General features: G+C 30.8%; 1 protein-coding gene across 6 annotated transcripts in view; it reads right to left on the bottom strand.

The window, feature by feature from the left end:
• The window catches only part of NBEA (neurobeachin), a 638,449-nt gene that overhangs the window by 314,955 nt on the left and 306,143 nt on the right, over nt 1–17,351 (bottom strand). For all 6 annotated transcript variants that reach the window (XM_081293195.1, XM_081293196.1, XM_081293198.1 and 3 more), the window contains exon 34: nt 6,624–6,685. In XM_081293195.1, coding sequence (XP_081149321.1) covers nt 6,624–6,685 — 62 coding nt within the window. The remainder of the gene's footprint in view (nt 1–6,623; nt 6,686–17,351) is intronic.

Genomic DNA, 17,351 nt, shown 5'->3' with positions numbered 1-17,351 from the left:
GTGAGCCTATAATCATTAAAGCAGCAACAATAGAACTACAGAAAAATGTTGAAAGGAAATGTGCATCGGGAAAAAAGAGGAAATAAAAATGTTTATTACATGATACTAAGTTTTAAAAAGTTATGGTGGAATTAACATAGGATAAAATAAATAAAACCCACCAAAAATGTAAGGAAATGTATAACAGTGGTAATTATCCAAAGTACATGTATGAAGACATGAACTGGGTGTCAACCTACTTTATATACAGAGATAGGAAAAATTGTGGTATATATGTGTAATAAAAATGGTAATACAATAAAAAACAAAAATAAAGTACATGTATAAAGACATGAATTGCTATGAACATACTTTATATACAAAGATATGAAAAATTGTGCTCTACATATGTAATAAGAATTGTAATGCATTCTTCCATCGTGTATGTAAAAAATAAAATCAATAAAAAATAGTGACTATAAATAATAACATATTGTACACTTTAAAAATATAGAAAAAAAAATTTTGAATGGTTCCATCAAAGGAAAATTATTAATATTTGAGGAAATAGATATGGTTAACTTCATTTGAACATTATGTAATGCATGCACATATTGAAACATCACAGGATACTTTATTAAAATGTAAGTTTTTCTTTTATTAAACTGCCAGTTTTTCCGGGCACTGTGGCACACTCTTGTTATTCCAGTGGCTAGGGAGGCTAAGACAAGAGGATCCAGAGTTCAAAGCCAGCCTCATCAAAAAAGGGAGGCGCTTAGAAACTTAATGAAATCCTGTCTCTAAATAAAATACAAAATATGGCTGGATATATGGCTCAGTGGTCAAGTTCACCTGAGTTCAATCCCCTTTACCCACCCCACAAAAAATAATAATAAAAAATAAACTGCCAGTTTAATAATAAATTCAAATTACAAAATTTATTGTTATCTGTGAACTTCTCTAAAGGTTGAATTAAATTATAATATTAACAACAAAGGGCTCAGGGAATTAATGAAAAATAATTTTAATTATATGGCCTGTAAGTATTTGATTAAATATTTTATGCAGGAATGATATAAATGAGAAGATAAAAGAGTTGAGTTTGCCCTTCTTTAGTGGACATTATTTGGTAGGTGTCCTCCTCAAGATATATTAACTATATATCCTATTGATATCCTTTTTATTTTTTCTTCCAAATTCACATATTTTTACTATATAATTTTCTCCACATTTTTTACTAGTTTAAAATCTTCATTATCACTGAAGTTGACTATAATTTTTTTGGGCCACCACATTTTCAATCTTCTATTGAATGTTCAATATACTTAGGACATATTACAAACCTTCAGAGCAAGAGAAATGATATAGTACAAAAATAGAAAAAGTAAAAATGCCCAATGTGCCCTTTTAACTGGGAATGATTTCATATCACAGGTAAGAGTTGAAGTCAGTCGCTGTCCAAAGAAAAAGGTAAGGATTTCTTGGGCAGTCATAAATGAGACAGTAGCTTTATTCCTAAAACAGGTGGAACTTAAAAAGGCAATAACCAATAACTGGACAATTCTGTTTAAAAGTTAGAAAATTCTTTCCAGCCTCACTCTATGTGAATAAAATAGTGTTTTATATTAAAATACTCTAAAGAAATTGTATTATGTATTGCCTATAAAATGTGTAATATTGAAATGAAAAGTTGTGCTCCGTTTGTATACAATGAGTCAAAATGCATTCTGCTGTCATATATAAGTAATTAGAACAAATAAATATATGTGTACTATCCTGAATAAGCAAACAAATATATTACCTGGCTATCTAACTTCTGATATGCTGCAAATAAGACCAGTCGCAGCCCTGAGTACGCAATAGGTTCTTTGCTCCCCAGACCTATGCTCAAATCACTTCCACAGCCTAACTCCCTCCTCTTCCCTGCTTATGTTGTTTAGAAAGACTTCCAATTTCAAGGTCCACCTTTCATCTATCCCAATACAGTCTTCCCTGACAATCTTTTTTATTTCCTCCCCAGCACCAGGAATCAAACCCAGAGCTTTATGCACACTAGGTAAGCATCCTACAACTGAGCTACCACATCCCTAGCCCAAAGACATTGTTTGATTTATAGGATCGATTTTTTTTAACCATATGTGGATAGTACTTGATTACATTTAATTAAAAAACTGTGCCATGCTTTCTTATTATTCTTTGCTAATTTGAAATTTAGCTGCACAATTTGCAAGTTTTATACAAAAGCCTAGACTCCTTGAGATACAGAAAAATGTGAAGTGTTTTTTTTTAACTACCACAGTGCTCAAAAAGGGAGTCATACAATTGCTGAATATGACATAATTTCATTATGATGATTAGAATTTCATGATATTTACAAAGACCCTTAAAAATCATATCCATCTCATGTTTTATTATATTTATAACGTTATTATATACACCAAATATTCCTTGTAATACTAAATATTTTTAAATGAATATTATTTAATAGGCCCTCTACATTCATTTTATCTATATCCTAGTAACTAAATCATAGCTTTATTACATCTAGGAGATACAACAGTGTATTCTTTTATTTTGTACCATCTGACTAAACTGTATCAGATTTGAGAAAAAAATGAAAAAATTAAATGTTCAAAGGCCAGGTCACTTGAAAAGGAAAGATCTTTCTTCAGTTGTGGTTCCTTTGTAAGTGCTGTCTTTAGAAGTCCTGGGTAAGGTCTTGATCACACCAGTGATGTCACTAAAATCCATTTTACTTAAGTATATGAAATATTTAGGAAAGAATAAAGTCAAACAAAACCACAAAATAATTCATGCTAGTAACTTCATACATAGATCTTAAACTAAGAGACTTTATTTTTCTTATACATTTTTAGGTCTTAATCTGAATAAAAATGATTTATTAGGCATGCATTTACTTAATCAGTGCTTCATGTTAGAAATCACTTAAATACTGAGAGATATAATTTTTTGCATAAAGTTTCTCAATTTATAAAAGCATTTTTTCTATTGACATATAATGCACAGAAAAATGAAAGTGACATCTGCTAAGCTTTACTATGAAAACTTGAAGAAATCCTATGGGATAACATCACTCAATTTTTCCTGCAGTACTTCTCATGGAAACTTCCTTAAAAAAAAATCTGGAAATAATTAGAAACTATTACAGTACCTAAAAGAATTTACTTGAAAACTAAGTCTGCTATTCATCAAAGAACACAGTATGCTAAGAATAATGTACAGGAAAAGAAATACATATCTCGAATAATAGAAAGCACTGCAATCACAGCCCAGTGTTGAATATGAAACAAAAATATGACAAAAAATGGTATCATACCTGTGACTGCAGAGGAACTTGTAGGAAACACTGACTAATACCTTTGCCAAATGTAATACAGATCAATTATTTCACCATAGTTCATTTCATTTCAAAATGGCAAAAAACTGATTTTTTTATAAAGATGCTAATTGTAATTTTCATAATAATTAAAAATAAGAAAGAAAATTCTCAAAAATTATTTTTCTGTTATAGAACCTATAGGCAAGAATTTGTCTGGAATCTAGTCAAAATAGTTTGGGGTATCCTGTGGGATAATAAATGCATCATAATAATGCTAATATGTTCTTTTAACTCAAGATTTGTTCTCTACAGAAATGTAAAATTTGGGCTGGGGATGTGGCTCAAGCGGTAGCGCGCTCGCCTGGCATGCGTGCGGCCCGGGTTCGATCCTCAGCACCACATACCAACAAAGATGTTGTGTCCGCCGAGAACTAAAAAATAAATATTAAAAATTAAAAAAAAAAAAGAAATGTAAAATTCCACTGGGGGGTAGACTGAATGCCATGTCCGTTGCAGTTTAAAAGGCTGCCCATATGAATTAAATTATCCTTGACAAGTACCTTCAGACACTTGTAATACAATATTATGTAAATTTATACCATATTTTGGACACAAACTATTGGCCAAAAGTAATTTTGTTCAAAAGCCCAGATAAGAAGGAAAGAAAATCTAATATACCTAATAATATGTAGTAGTTAACATGAAATTTCCAAAATGAAAATGAAAAGCATAAAAATAAAAGTATCTAATGTGCTATAGTAAAGAAAAACAAAATGATGCAAAAAATGTTGCATTCCTTTCTTTCTTCTCAATCCTTAGATGCTTACTTCTCTCCAACAAAATTAGATTTTTTGATGGCTTATCTAAATTTGAGAATAAGGGCATATTTTAAGCAGATAAAGTGGAAAATTCCATATGCACTGAAAAGTTGTTTTAATGAGTAATTAAATCACAGTGGAGATAATACTGTTGTATTTCTAACCATTGGGGGAAAATCATCAATATATAGATCAATATATAGAACATACATCTAGATATTTATTGATGCATATTTTAACCATTGTTATTAGTACCAGTACTGCTCATCATCATATGGAGCTATCAATAATTTCAAGGGGATGATTATAAAAGAAAGCCAAAAGAGCTCAAGGAGCTGCAGCTTTAAAGATTCATCAGGAATGCTGCCTTCTGTTTGGCACCAAGACAGCCTACGAAATGGCTAATTCTACAGGGATCAGCTCCATCATAGAAGAGATGCATTAAGGGCTGTAGAATAGAATGCTGCTTAGGGAGAACTATGCCAAGCAATCTTCAAAGTATCATTAACTGCATTTATTTCTCCTTATCAGAGGTCCACTACTGCAGTATTGTAGCCCTGCTAGTATGAAATTAGAATACAAACCATCATGAATTTCAGTAATAGATAAAAAGAGCAGAATATTTTAAGAAATTTTGAAGACATGGCCATTCTTCTCTATATGTCCACAAAACCAAGGTTTTAAACATATGTGTTGTAACTAGTGATCTACAATAATGGTTTTACAAGCTTAATTTCACAGTAGACTAATAAACTTCCTTCATCTGAATTGAACTAAAGGAGGATTTCTCACGTGCTTTTTAAAAAATGTTTTCTGGAAGGCAGTATTATTAGTCTAACAGAAAATAACAAAATAACTGGACTTATGTTTTATGAGCATACCTTTTAAAGACACATAAATAAGGTATATTTAATCAATGAAATGCTCAATACATTAAAGTTTTTCAGACTGTTTAAAATACTCTTGCATTATTTCAAAAATTCAATTTAAAAATCCAACTGAGAGACATGTTTATAATTTTGCTTGCTGAAACATTGAAAGAAAGTGCACTGCAAAGAGAGCTTAAATTTCTCACTCTTCCTTTCAATCAATATCTGAGGCAAAGTTTCATCTCTAGGGCCCTTAATGGCAGGAATTCCTGGAGCCAGCAAATGAGTAATGTTAAACCTATGATTAGATGATGAGGCCATCAAAGACACTAGACCCTACTGCTACATTCCTCTTTATTTCTCTGAACTGCAGCAAAACTCAGTGGTAAGGAAGGACTTCTAAACAATTTCTTTCCATAAAAGCCATTAAAAAACGATTCTCATGAACCCCAAAGGTCCAGACAGATCTCATGGGATATCTTTCGAACTCAGGACTTCAGAATTACATGACAAAATTTTCAAATGCCCTGCAGATGAACTCCTGCCAGGGATGATGCTGTCTGTAACTTCTTCCATATCAATATTCTTCATGGCTAAAACAGAACTGGACCTGGTGATTATCATTGACAAAAGTAAACCTGAAAACCTGATTTGTACTGGAAATCAGTAGGTAAGTATTTTGTTTGTTTGTTTGTGGATGTTTTAAAGGATCAGTTAAAGTCATACTGTTGTTTATTTGAGTAAATTGTGGTTTTAGGCAGACCTCACGGCAGTTTCGAGAAACAGTTTAGATGTGTTATTCTTTCTATTGTGAAAACCAGGGATAAATGTAATAACTACCTATTGTAAACATGTATAAGCTCCTGTTTTGTTCTGATATTACAAAATATTTAATATCTATAATCAGGAACACCAGGAGACTTGACAGAGCTGATGAGAGGAAAGACCATTAAGTTTCTATTATAGTTACCAGAAAAAACAGTAATATATACTTTCTCTTAGGTTCCAAGAATTGTTAAGAATAAATAATATCAATAATTTAATTCTGTATTTGATTCTGATATTAAAGATAAATAACATTAAGTAAATTTTTAGAATTTACTGACATATACAAATAACACCTTTTAAAAAACCGAAAGTAGCATATAAAAGTGTATTATATATACTGTTTGGCTCCTGAGTTGGGGAAAAAAAGACTTAGTTTTTATTACCTCTAATCTAATAAGAAGAATCAATGTAATTATTAAGTTTAAACATTATAAATAATACTGTATTATTTTTAAAATAATAAGGTACAATATCAAAAAACCATAACAAATACACATATAAACACATACCACATACACAGATGAAACAATAGGGAACAATGGAAGAACATGAAGGACAGGAGAGATTACAACAGCTAAAGTGAGCATAAGAGTGAAATGGAGAAGACAATAGTTACATGGTTAGATCATCTACATACTAATATAGTCCAACAAATGATTTTCATCATTTCTGCATTAAGAGATGGCAGTTTTAAATATTATACATGTATACATACACACACATTTTATCACACACACATAAAAAATTCCTCATATAGTTAAATGTAATCAAGTGAATGAGATTTTGTACCTGAGAGCAAAGCAGCATAACAAGCTCAACCACGGATGTGCTGGACTTCATGCAAACAAGGCCTACAACAAAGATTAAAACAAAATGAAATTACAACAGTAGAAATCGTCATTCGAAGTGGATTCATTATATAGTTTTAACCAATAAAAACCTTACTTTAAAATAAACTCCTAAATAAAGAAAATGGATACACATTCACTAGCATACACTTTAACATTAATTTTTAACACTTCCAGACATTCAAGATGATGGGAAAACTACTAAAAATGGCCTCATGTTTCAGTTATCATTTGGTTGCGATATTTTTAAATATTTAAACAAGGTGAGAGGTGATTATTGAAACTGATAAGCTGGTAATGGAGGCTTTTACTCCAAATACATTTGCTATGTGATGGTCTCCTGGAACAAAGAACAAAACTCGCATAGGATCTGCCTAAACTTTCTTCTGAAAGACTAATTTACAAAGAGGTGATTCCTCCTTGCTTATAAAATGCTTCCAAACTCTCAGAGCAGATACCAGGGGAAAAAGTAAAACTTAAATGTAATATGAGCAGTACTCCAGGATTACTCACTATCTGCTGGGCATTGTGTTAACTATTGTATGTACAATTCTCATTTGATTCTCATCAAGCTCTGCAACATAGTATTCTTTCCATTTTACAAGTAAGAAAATTTTCTTTCTACAAACAGATTACCTAGACTTTTTCTAAATAAAGGGGTGATGGCCATATAACACTGCATATAATAAAATAGATCATAATAACTAGTTTTTACAAATGCCAACATATAAGAGAATGTAACCAAGAATTAATTCCAATCTCTGGCTAAGAGTAAATTAGTCATGTTTGCTAGTTTAAAATATATTTCTAAGAGTTTCAGTGTTTATTTTAAACTAAAAGAACTTAATAAATGAGTTGGTTTTCTCTTGGTTTTGAGGACAAATGTAATCAATAAAAGCATCCTAAAGTAAGAAAAGTCTTGGTCTTATATTAGTTATTAAATGTAAAGTTGAAGAAAAACTGTTTATATATATGTATATATACATATATAAATTTTTGTAGATACTAGCACAAATATTTATTGTAGGTAGTGGATAAATAATCTTTTGTGCCCATTTTGCTAACAACTCTATCCTTATTGTACAGACAGAACAAGCTGTAAAAAAGCACTGGTATTCCATCTTATCAGATCTTTGGGCAGACAGTTAACAAATGAAATAAGAGACAGATGTGAAAAGCTCATTTAAGAGACAATCAGTGTAATTGATCAGCAATTCTCATGCTCAGAAGCTAGAGAGTCAGAAAGATTAATGGAACATTTATCACCTGTTGGCTGTACAACTATTTGAATTCTGAGAAAACCTTCAGTTAAAAGTAATAGGATTATAATTAATATGTTAAGCATATCAACCTAATATGACTTTGATGTGAAGAATTATTCAACATATATTCTCAATATTAATTTTTAGGACAAAATATCTTGAAGTAGAAAGTAGGAGAAAAATGTGCAATTCCATCAATATCTCCTAGATAAATTTTTAACAAACTTCTAAAAAGCTCCTATGGAATAGGAACATTCATAGTCCTTAGAAATATTATCATTCCATTGTAAGAAAAAAATATAAACAAACACTTCATAAATGCCCTTTGACAAAGGGATGACAAAAATTGATGAGACAACAAGACTTCATTTCCTAAACAGTACTTTCACTATTTTGAAAAAGGCCATTGTGATTTCAACTCCATAGAATCTCACCTTTACTAATGTGTTTTACCCAATTAGTTTGGACAGAGAGAACTAATGATTTCTCCTCAAAGAAAGAAAGAAGAAAGACACTAATTTTGACGATAAGAACAAAAGCAATGGCCATTTTGGGGAGATTTATCTATCTACCTTCAAAAATTACATAGTTCCATTAAAAGTATTTCAATGTGTTAATGAGTATTAACTAAAACAAGTAAAAGCCAATGTTTTGCTAGAGATAATGAAAATATAAGCATTATCTGATGATACTTTATCTTTATGATAAAATAGCACCCATATTTAAAAATTTAAGACATATGTAATAAACATGGTATGGCATAACTTTAATCAAATGCTCAAGAAAGTCAAATTTCTCTTTCTATAAATAACTATAAATGTCAGAATTAACACTTAAGCGGTATATACATATGGCAAATATTTACAAGTGAATGTCTCTATAAATTTATTATTTTTATATCTGGAAGGAAATTCATAATTAAATGGACTCTCTGTATGTAGGCAAAGTACAGTGTTAGCACTTAAAAGTAAAAATAGAAATATATGACATTGACACTTTTGTAAGTACTCTATACTGCAATTCAAATATTAGGTTATCTCAAATTTGCATGCTTTATAATCTATTTTTATAAATGTCTCCTTTGGTTCTCTTTGAACTAGTTATCATTATTTCATTTAATACATTTTTAAAAAACAAGATGTTTCATTCAGTGAGTGATAGAATTTGTATAGGAAGTCAAGGAATCTAATTAGAAAGTGGATTTTTATGTTGGTTACATTGCTGCATGAATAACACCACATTAAAATGATGGCAACATACAATCATGAGAAAGGTCATGAAGGTTAATTGCAACTTGGGTGACTGACAGTTTTCACATGGAAGGGAACATATGTTGGTCCAACATAGGGGAAAAAGTCAATAGCTTATGTAAAAAATACAGAGGAAGGAAATAAGAAATATCTGAAAAGACCTTTAAAACATGGGGGATGGATAACTAGAGCACAGGAGGAGTTAAAAGTGCAACTGGATGTTTAGGTTAAAATTGGAAAAGATACAGACTGAAAGAAAGTTACAAGTGGATTTGAAGTTAAGAGGAAGAATCTGGAGCAAGTTATAAAATAACGGAAATGATACTAAGGACCAGTTATGGCATCCTATTCCATGATGACTATGTGTTCACTGTCAATTAAGAAGTGGCCCCCAAAGAAAGAGATGTGGATATGTGTATCCCCAACAAAAATCCAGTTAGTAGTAGGGGTCAATTAGAACATTTTCAGCAGAAAATATATATTCACCAGAATAAGTATTCTAGTCAGAAATAATATCCAATTGCTGGAAACCATACTTATTAGCATAAAACTAGTAACTGAGACAATAAACATGGGAGGATCTAACTGGAAGAAGGCTTACAAATAATGGGTATTCTAATGGTGAAGAAATTCTCTAGTAAGAATTTTTAGTAGGTTATGAACTATATTGCTGCAAGATGAAGTCAGCTGGGTAACTAAGATAAAAATAACTCAGGAAGATTAATTAGGTAGACACATTTGAAGTGGTCTAGATACAAATAGCAAACAAAATGGTTATGTGGATAAGTAAACATACAAAATTGGTAGTTATTTTGGGTTCACTCTTACTAGGGACAGGAAGTTAGTTTCTAGTTCCAGAACTATACTCTCTCCCCATTAAAAAAAATAATAAGTAAAACCTACAACAAAGATAAACCAGATTAGAAAATCACTAATCTCTGTATGAAGTTTGGCCTTCAGGACAATCATCAATACAGAGACTACAGAAAGGTGCAGTGATGCAGTTGTAATAAAGTGTGGTCAGTGAGTCCAACTGTGGGACTGACTTTATGCACTGGTTGAATTTGAAGTTCAAGTGAAAGAATTCTTAAGCTTCAAAATAATGTGAAGAACTTCCATCTCTGGCAGACTATTTCTCATGGTGGGATGTGAAAGTGATGAGTATTATAGGAAGAAGAAAGAAATGAAACTCCTGGATGGGACTCAGTTTTATGTAACATTAATTTTTTTTTTTTTTTTAGGAAGGGGCCTCTTCCAAAAGAGGAGACTATGACAGATACCTATCAATATAGGTGCTTTGAATATATTCTCTATAAATGTTAATTGAATCAAATCTAGAAACCATCATTTACTAACTGCTGTTAGAGAAAGAGAAAAAACTAAGTGAGATTTTGAGGACAGGTAAAAGCATTTTTAAGAACAAGAACCCAATTATGCAAAGAAGCATGTAGTGAGCACAGAAAATGTAGATATTATCACTAGTACTGAGTTAAAAAAAGGGAAGTGAGACCATGTGAACAAGTAATGACAAGTAATTATGATGTAGAAAAGTAGGACATTTACTGAGAATGCAGAGTAATGAAGTGGACTAGAAAGGATGAAAGAAATGGCCCACAACACTTCACGTGCCTCAGTTTAAAATTCTTTATTCTGTGTAGTCTTCACATGGTGTTGTGAAGCATTTTAAGAGACAGCACACACTACAAAGAGTGTCTTTAGGACCCCTGCAATGCTTACACATTTCTCAGCACAATAGCCATGTCCTATGTTTTTCATTATTCTTTTACGTTTTTATTTAAATCAGAAACATGCAGTTTATTTTCTCATCCCATCACTGTGGTAGGCTCCCATCTATAAAAATTGATTTCAGTGTTACTCTTAGAGTCATTGAACTAGCTAAGGTCCAAACCTCAAAAATCAGCGAAGTAAGCAATTGTTGTCTTTCTACTCAAAGAAACAAACAAAACAAAACTGAAAAAAAAAAATCAGCATTACAATAATGTCTGAAATAACAATAATGTCTTACATTTTCATTATTGTTTCTATAAGCAATATTAGCATGCATGGGTAGTATTATTCACTATTTGGACTTGGCCTCTCAAGAATGCCCATATGTTCTCTCAGAGATATTAATTTTAGAAGATTACAAATGAACTAATTTGTGATCAGTAATTTAAAGAAACTAAAAACATTAAGTGCATGGATTAAAAAAAAGACTTTTTATATGTAATTACATGATTACAGCTTACTTTCATATTACACTTGTAAATATTAGCTGAATGGAAAAAAAAAACACTTGAACAACTATGGAGACGGTGAGAGTTCATACATTCATTCATTTCTATAGTTCACCAAAAACTCAGCTAGCACAAACTTATGACTTTAGAATAGGGACAAAATTGAAATCTCTGGATATGCCATAAATATAAGTGTCAGCAATCTTTTTCTGCAAAGACCTAGATATGAAATATTTCAGACTTTGTGGCCATAAGCTTCTCTCATAACCACTCACCTCTCCTTTGTGCCACTGTAGTGCAAAAACAGTCATAGATAATGCATTAAAAAATAGACAGGGCTGGATTGCAATGAAACTACTTATTCATCTCAAGGCATATGTGTATCAAATATATGCACACTCATACATATATACTTTTATAGATTTTTTTTTAAACTTCAGGGGAAATTACTTTAGATATTTGCCCATGAGACTTTATTATTCCCAAATTGAGAAAACTGAAAAATGAAAGCTTCCTTGTAAGATTATCACAAAGTTAATCATCAGCAAAATTTCACTTGAGTAATATGATGCTATTTACAATCTATATTCTATCTAGTGTAAATATGTGTCACCACAGGCTTGTAAATGTGCTTAATGGAGCTACACCCAACTGCCTGAAACACTATAAAACATGCCAAATACGCAACTGTAAAACACATCTGGCTTTAAGGTGCTCACTAAGGAATTTCAGGCATTTATTTTAATAACATAAATGTGGTTTAGCTTTTTAAAAATTATTAATTAATAGTACTGTCTTACATAAGATAGTCTCGAATATTTATAAAGAATTAATATTAATTTGAATGCAATTTCAAAGTGATTCGACATCTCATATTTCCCCATGGAAATCCATATATTCAGAAGTCACAATCCATTTCCAAAAAGGAATCACTGACTAAATGTTTTTAAATTTTAAGTCTAGAATATTTAGATTGTTGGGGAACAAAGTTACTTGTCACTATAGTTACACAATACTCAAATATTTATCTTGACTGATTTATTGAAATAAAGTTTCTAATTTTTTTTTTGTCATTGTGCTAGTATAGCCTAGGAATTTCGTTGATATTTTTGGAATAATGCAGGTTTAACGTTTATAAGACTCAGATAATTCTTCTACAGAATGACTCTAAGGTAATGGTTCCTACATAGATTTTATTAGTGATCAAGTTGTAGTATGATTTGAGCTGAAAAGAATGTTCTAATGAGCTTACTAGCATTATTGCTAACAAAACATAAAAAAGTGTTTTTTCCATAAATTCTTGCTATTCGGTTTAGCTCTTCTCATCTTCAAGTAACTTTCACTTCTGTTTGCACGTTCCTTTGAAATACTATTTTTCATTTACACACACAATAAATGAATTGCAATTTCTGATTTACTTGGTATTAACAAGTTTAGGGTTAGATGTCTCTCAAAACATTTTCATTGATACAATTTATTTAAGACATTACAATTAATACTGTGCAACAGGCCTTGCTTTGAGAAAAAACCTGGAACTATGAGAAATTCAGACAACACAGTTATTGAATTGAGAGGGCTAACACCTGGTTACTGAGATACTTCAGACAAATACATTTTGATGAAAGAATCTAGAAAAATTTGTGCTGAAAAAGGAATTAAAGTAGAATACTATACTTTCAAGAACACAAAGAATTATTTATGTTTTATTGAGGTCTGCATATGACATACTTTTATCTACATTAGACTCAAGTTTTCACTACAAAGGTGATTGACCTTTTCTAGACTTCCTGATTTAATCAAACAGCAAGTTAAAAAGGATGAAATAAGGGAAATAAGAGACATTTTCACTATCATAAATCATCTGAACCTTGCAATTCTCTTTGGGTTATATTTAATTATACAACTGACTGTTATTCCTACATCGCTCCTCTGTACCTACTTTCTACCCTTCTCCCTGAGTTCCTTTAAATTCCAAAAGCCTCAATTAAACTCTAAAACTATTAACCTGTGTCTGGTTCAAAAGTGATGTTGGACAAAAGACTCTGGACCCCAATAATTATCAAGACTGAAACATGTGTTTTAAGCATGCAGGTAATTAAAAGAAATAAAGATAATCAAAAGAGGAGAAAATATGCCAAGTTTAATAAATAATTCAATTATGTGATTTGTTACATTAAAAAAAACATGGCTCATAATAATGTCTTCATAATAAAAAATAATAGATTCTATAAAAGATGGATTCACCTTTTTAAGTCTAATAAGTGTATAATTTGTAGTTATATTTTCAAACTACCTAAATTTTAATATTTATTTAAATCTCAAATGAATATATTGAATAATTTAAGGTTCTCAAGTTTGAATAAACTTAAAAATGTTTTACAAGTAATAACACCTTTAAATTCTTTATTTAATGTATTCAGAAAAAATATTGATGTTTTCTCCTTCAAATACTTAAATAAATATACCAAATAAATTGGAAATACTATGCATTCATTTCATAATAATGCATTCATAAAGTCAAAACCAAAAATCTAAAACAATTAGTAAGTTATTTGATAATTACTGTGATAAAGGAATAAATAGCCAAAAAGAACATGGTTTTGGGTTAAAGTAAGCTTAGTCAGTCAGGTGAGCCTCATTTATTTTCAAGAGTATATTCACTTTATCCCATAATTATAGGCTTACATTGCTGAAATACCACAAGAAAACAAACTAAACCTTCTCAAAAGCTTTTATCTGTGCTGAAAGTGATGAATTCTCAAATTTGACCCAAGTTGAAAATTCTTTACAAACCACTCCATTTAAAGCAAAATATTAACTACAGATGAGAAATAAGTCCAGTTTTATTCATTTTTAACAATAAAATAGGTTCTTGGAAGTTTCTTCAATTTTATAATATATAATATCTCAAAAGTCACAGAAATTATCATGAACATAGAATTCAATGTAAGGAATAATTTATAGAGATATATGCTGTAAACTGTACATACAAAAAATGTACATCACTGAAATAACAGAATTATTTTGCCTAACCAGAATATCATATATCCAATTCACATCTAGCCACAATTCAGAAAGAGGTCAAAGAGACACTGTTATACACCAGAAAACTGTCTAATAATGATACAAAAAATAGGTCCGTATTGAAATAAAAAAAACTTATAGTATAAAACATTAGATATATTTATAAACAAAAAATAAATGGTACTTTTTACTTGACATTTCTTTGAAATACTATTTTTTATTCACACATACAAAATGGATTACAATTTCTAACTTATTTGGTATTAACAAGTTTAGGGTTGATGTCTCTCAAAACATTTTCACTGTTATGATTTATTTTAAATGCTACAATTAATAATCTGCAATAGACCTTGCTTTGAAAAAAAAAACCTGGAACTATGAAAAATTCAGACAACACAGTTGTTGAATTGAGAGAGCTAACAGCCAGTTATAGAGATACTTCATACAAATACATACTGATGAAAGAATCTAGAAGAATTTTTAATGAAAAAATTTAAATAGAATACTATACTTTCAAAGAACATAAAGTGATTATTTTTGTTTATCATAGGAACTGAGAAGCCTAAAAATACCATCAAATAAATTGCTATAAAATTCCTATTAAAAAAGGGAGGGTCTAGTCATTTCTAGGAATTAAAAGCATTCAATAATTCAGTTCTAAAATCAGTACTATATTCTCCCTATGGGGCAGAGCACAAATATGAAACAGATATGTTCCACATGCTAGAGAAGCCTGAATTCTAATAGAGGACCCACACAGACAACTTGATCAGTTTTAAGTGAGGAGACCAAGAATCATCTCAGAACCATTTTATAAGTCTGCTTGGCAAGCAAAATAAATGTCATTAAAGTAATTCCTACTGTGATCATAAGAAAATGGTAGAATCAAAATGTACCAATAGGAATTATTTAACTTTAAGTACAATTATTCATTTCTAGGGAAAAAGTGACCTAGAAATCATTTCAAGATCAGCAGTTACAAATTATATGATTTATTTTATAAAATAGAATCTCCTTTAAATTCCTTTAAATGCCAGAGAAATATTCCTACTTCTCCTGAGTATCCTTAGCCCCCAAAACCTCTCTATGACAAAACAAGTAGAAAACACATTTAATGTGATTTTCAATAATTTTCTAGTTAAATGTTTCATTGTCCTGTTGTTGAAATCACCTGTACATATTTAAGTGATTTTAAAGTTTAAATAATCATGTTTAATGAGAAGAATTGCTTTGGATGGATTAATGTAATTAGAACAACCAAATGGAGTGCAGAGAATATTTTAGGCATGGAAATGTGTTCCATTACCACAGTCATATGAGGGAGTATGAAAACAATCTTCTACCAGTTATAATTGTTGTAAACTGTAACTTTCATAGAACCTATTCTTCACAATAGAGTTTATATTTATTTCCACTCAATTGAAAGAATTCTGATAGATAGATGGACACTGGGCAAGACAGATTAAAAGGATCAATTCTACCTGGAGGGATGATGTATATACAACAAAACAAAACAAATAAACAACCAAAGTAGAAATAAGCTACACATGAAAGTGACAATGACCTAAAAGCAGAAATATGCGGGGGAAGCTTAGATCTCTGGGAAAACTCCAAGAGCTCACATCTCTATATACCTACTGGCTTAAAAATCGTTGAAAGGAGGGGCTGGGGATGTGGCTCAAGTGGTAGCGTGCTCTCCTTGCATGCATAAGGCACTGGGTTTGATTCTCAGCACCACATAAAAATAAAATAAAAGATATGGTATCCACCTAAAACTAAAAAAATAAATATTAAAAAAGAGGTTGAAAAGAAAATCATATTACATGATCAAAATCTAATCAGGTATGAAACAATTTCCACACTCTTGGCTAATATTATCTTATTAGGATGAAAATTTTTAAAAAGATACAATTAATTTTTTGCAGTAATAGGACCAGAAGCAAAGTTAGTTTATAAAGCTCTCAGGCATATGCATGAACTGGGATTCATCTATAGGAAAAATATCAGGCACCATGAGGTATAGTAATCAGTTACAGAAAACCAAAGAGACTCACTTTGTAAATACAAAGATTTCTGTGGGGAAAGGTACCACAGAAAGGGGAAACATTAAGCTAAATGAGCAAAGACTACAGCAATGGAAAAATTTTTTTCCAAATTAAAAATGTTAGTCTAATGAATTATGAACTACTAAATTCTATCACAAAAAAATTTCGGATAGAAAAATGCCAGAGAAATATTCCTGCACTGAGTAAACTATATGCGAAGAACTTGTTGCACTCAGAGCTGAGACAATTTAAACAGCAAAATATTTGAAGAATGGTAGTAAAACTTCAAAAGATTAAAATCAGTATATATACTATATTTGTGAAGCACTTCACATTTAGTTACACATATTTCTCAATGTATTTTATAACCTAAAATTTTTGAAAAGACAGAAATAAAACTACTAGTTCATGGTGGTCTAGGATATATTGAATTCAATTGTACCAGACTTTTCATAGCTAACTAGTGGTCATTATTTTTGGAATTGATTTTTCATGAACATGAGTTTAATTTAAACTACACCCTCATCCATACACCCACACACCCACACACCTCTTGTCCCCACACATGCAAGCACAAAATCTCTAAGAAAACATATTCAATGTATTTGAAAAATTAGAGAATATTTATTTACTAAAATTGGCCTTTAAAATCAACTGAACCCACACATAGTGGGCAAATGAGCATCAAGGATCCAGACAGTGGAAGCAGCCAACTTTAGGAAATGTCTGTTCTCTTGGCTTATATTTTTCAGGCTTTTTTAGCAAGAGTTAGTCCTGACATTTTATTTCTCTTGTGATCCAGGGTCCACCTAAGTTGTGGCAATTCTACCTACCTAAGGAGCCTCTGTAAT

This window comes from Spermophilus citellus, assembly GCF_964194105.1.
Source record: "Spermophilus citellus genome assembly, chromosome: 1".
NCBI lineage: Eukaryota > Metazoa > Chordata > Mammalia > Rodentia > Sciuridae > Spermophilus > Spermophilus citellus.
Note: the sequence above shows the minus strand (reverse complement) of the source record. Positions and strands in the feature narration are given on the sequence as shown.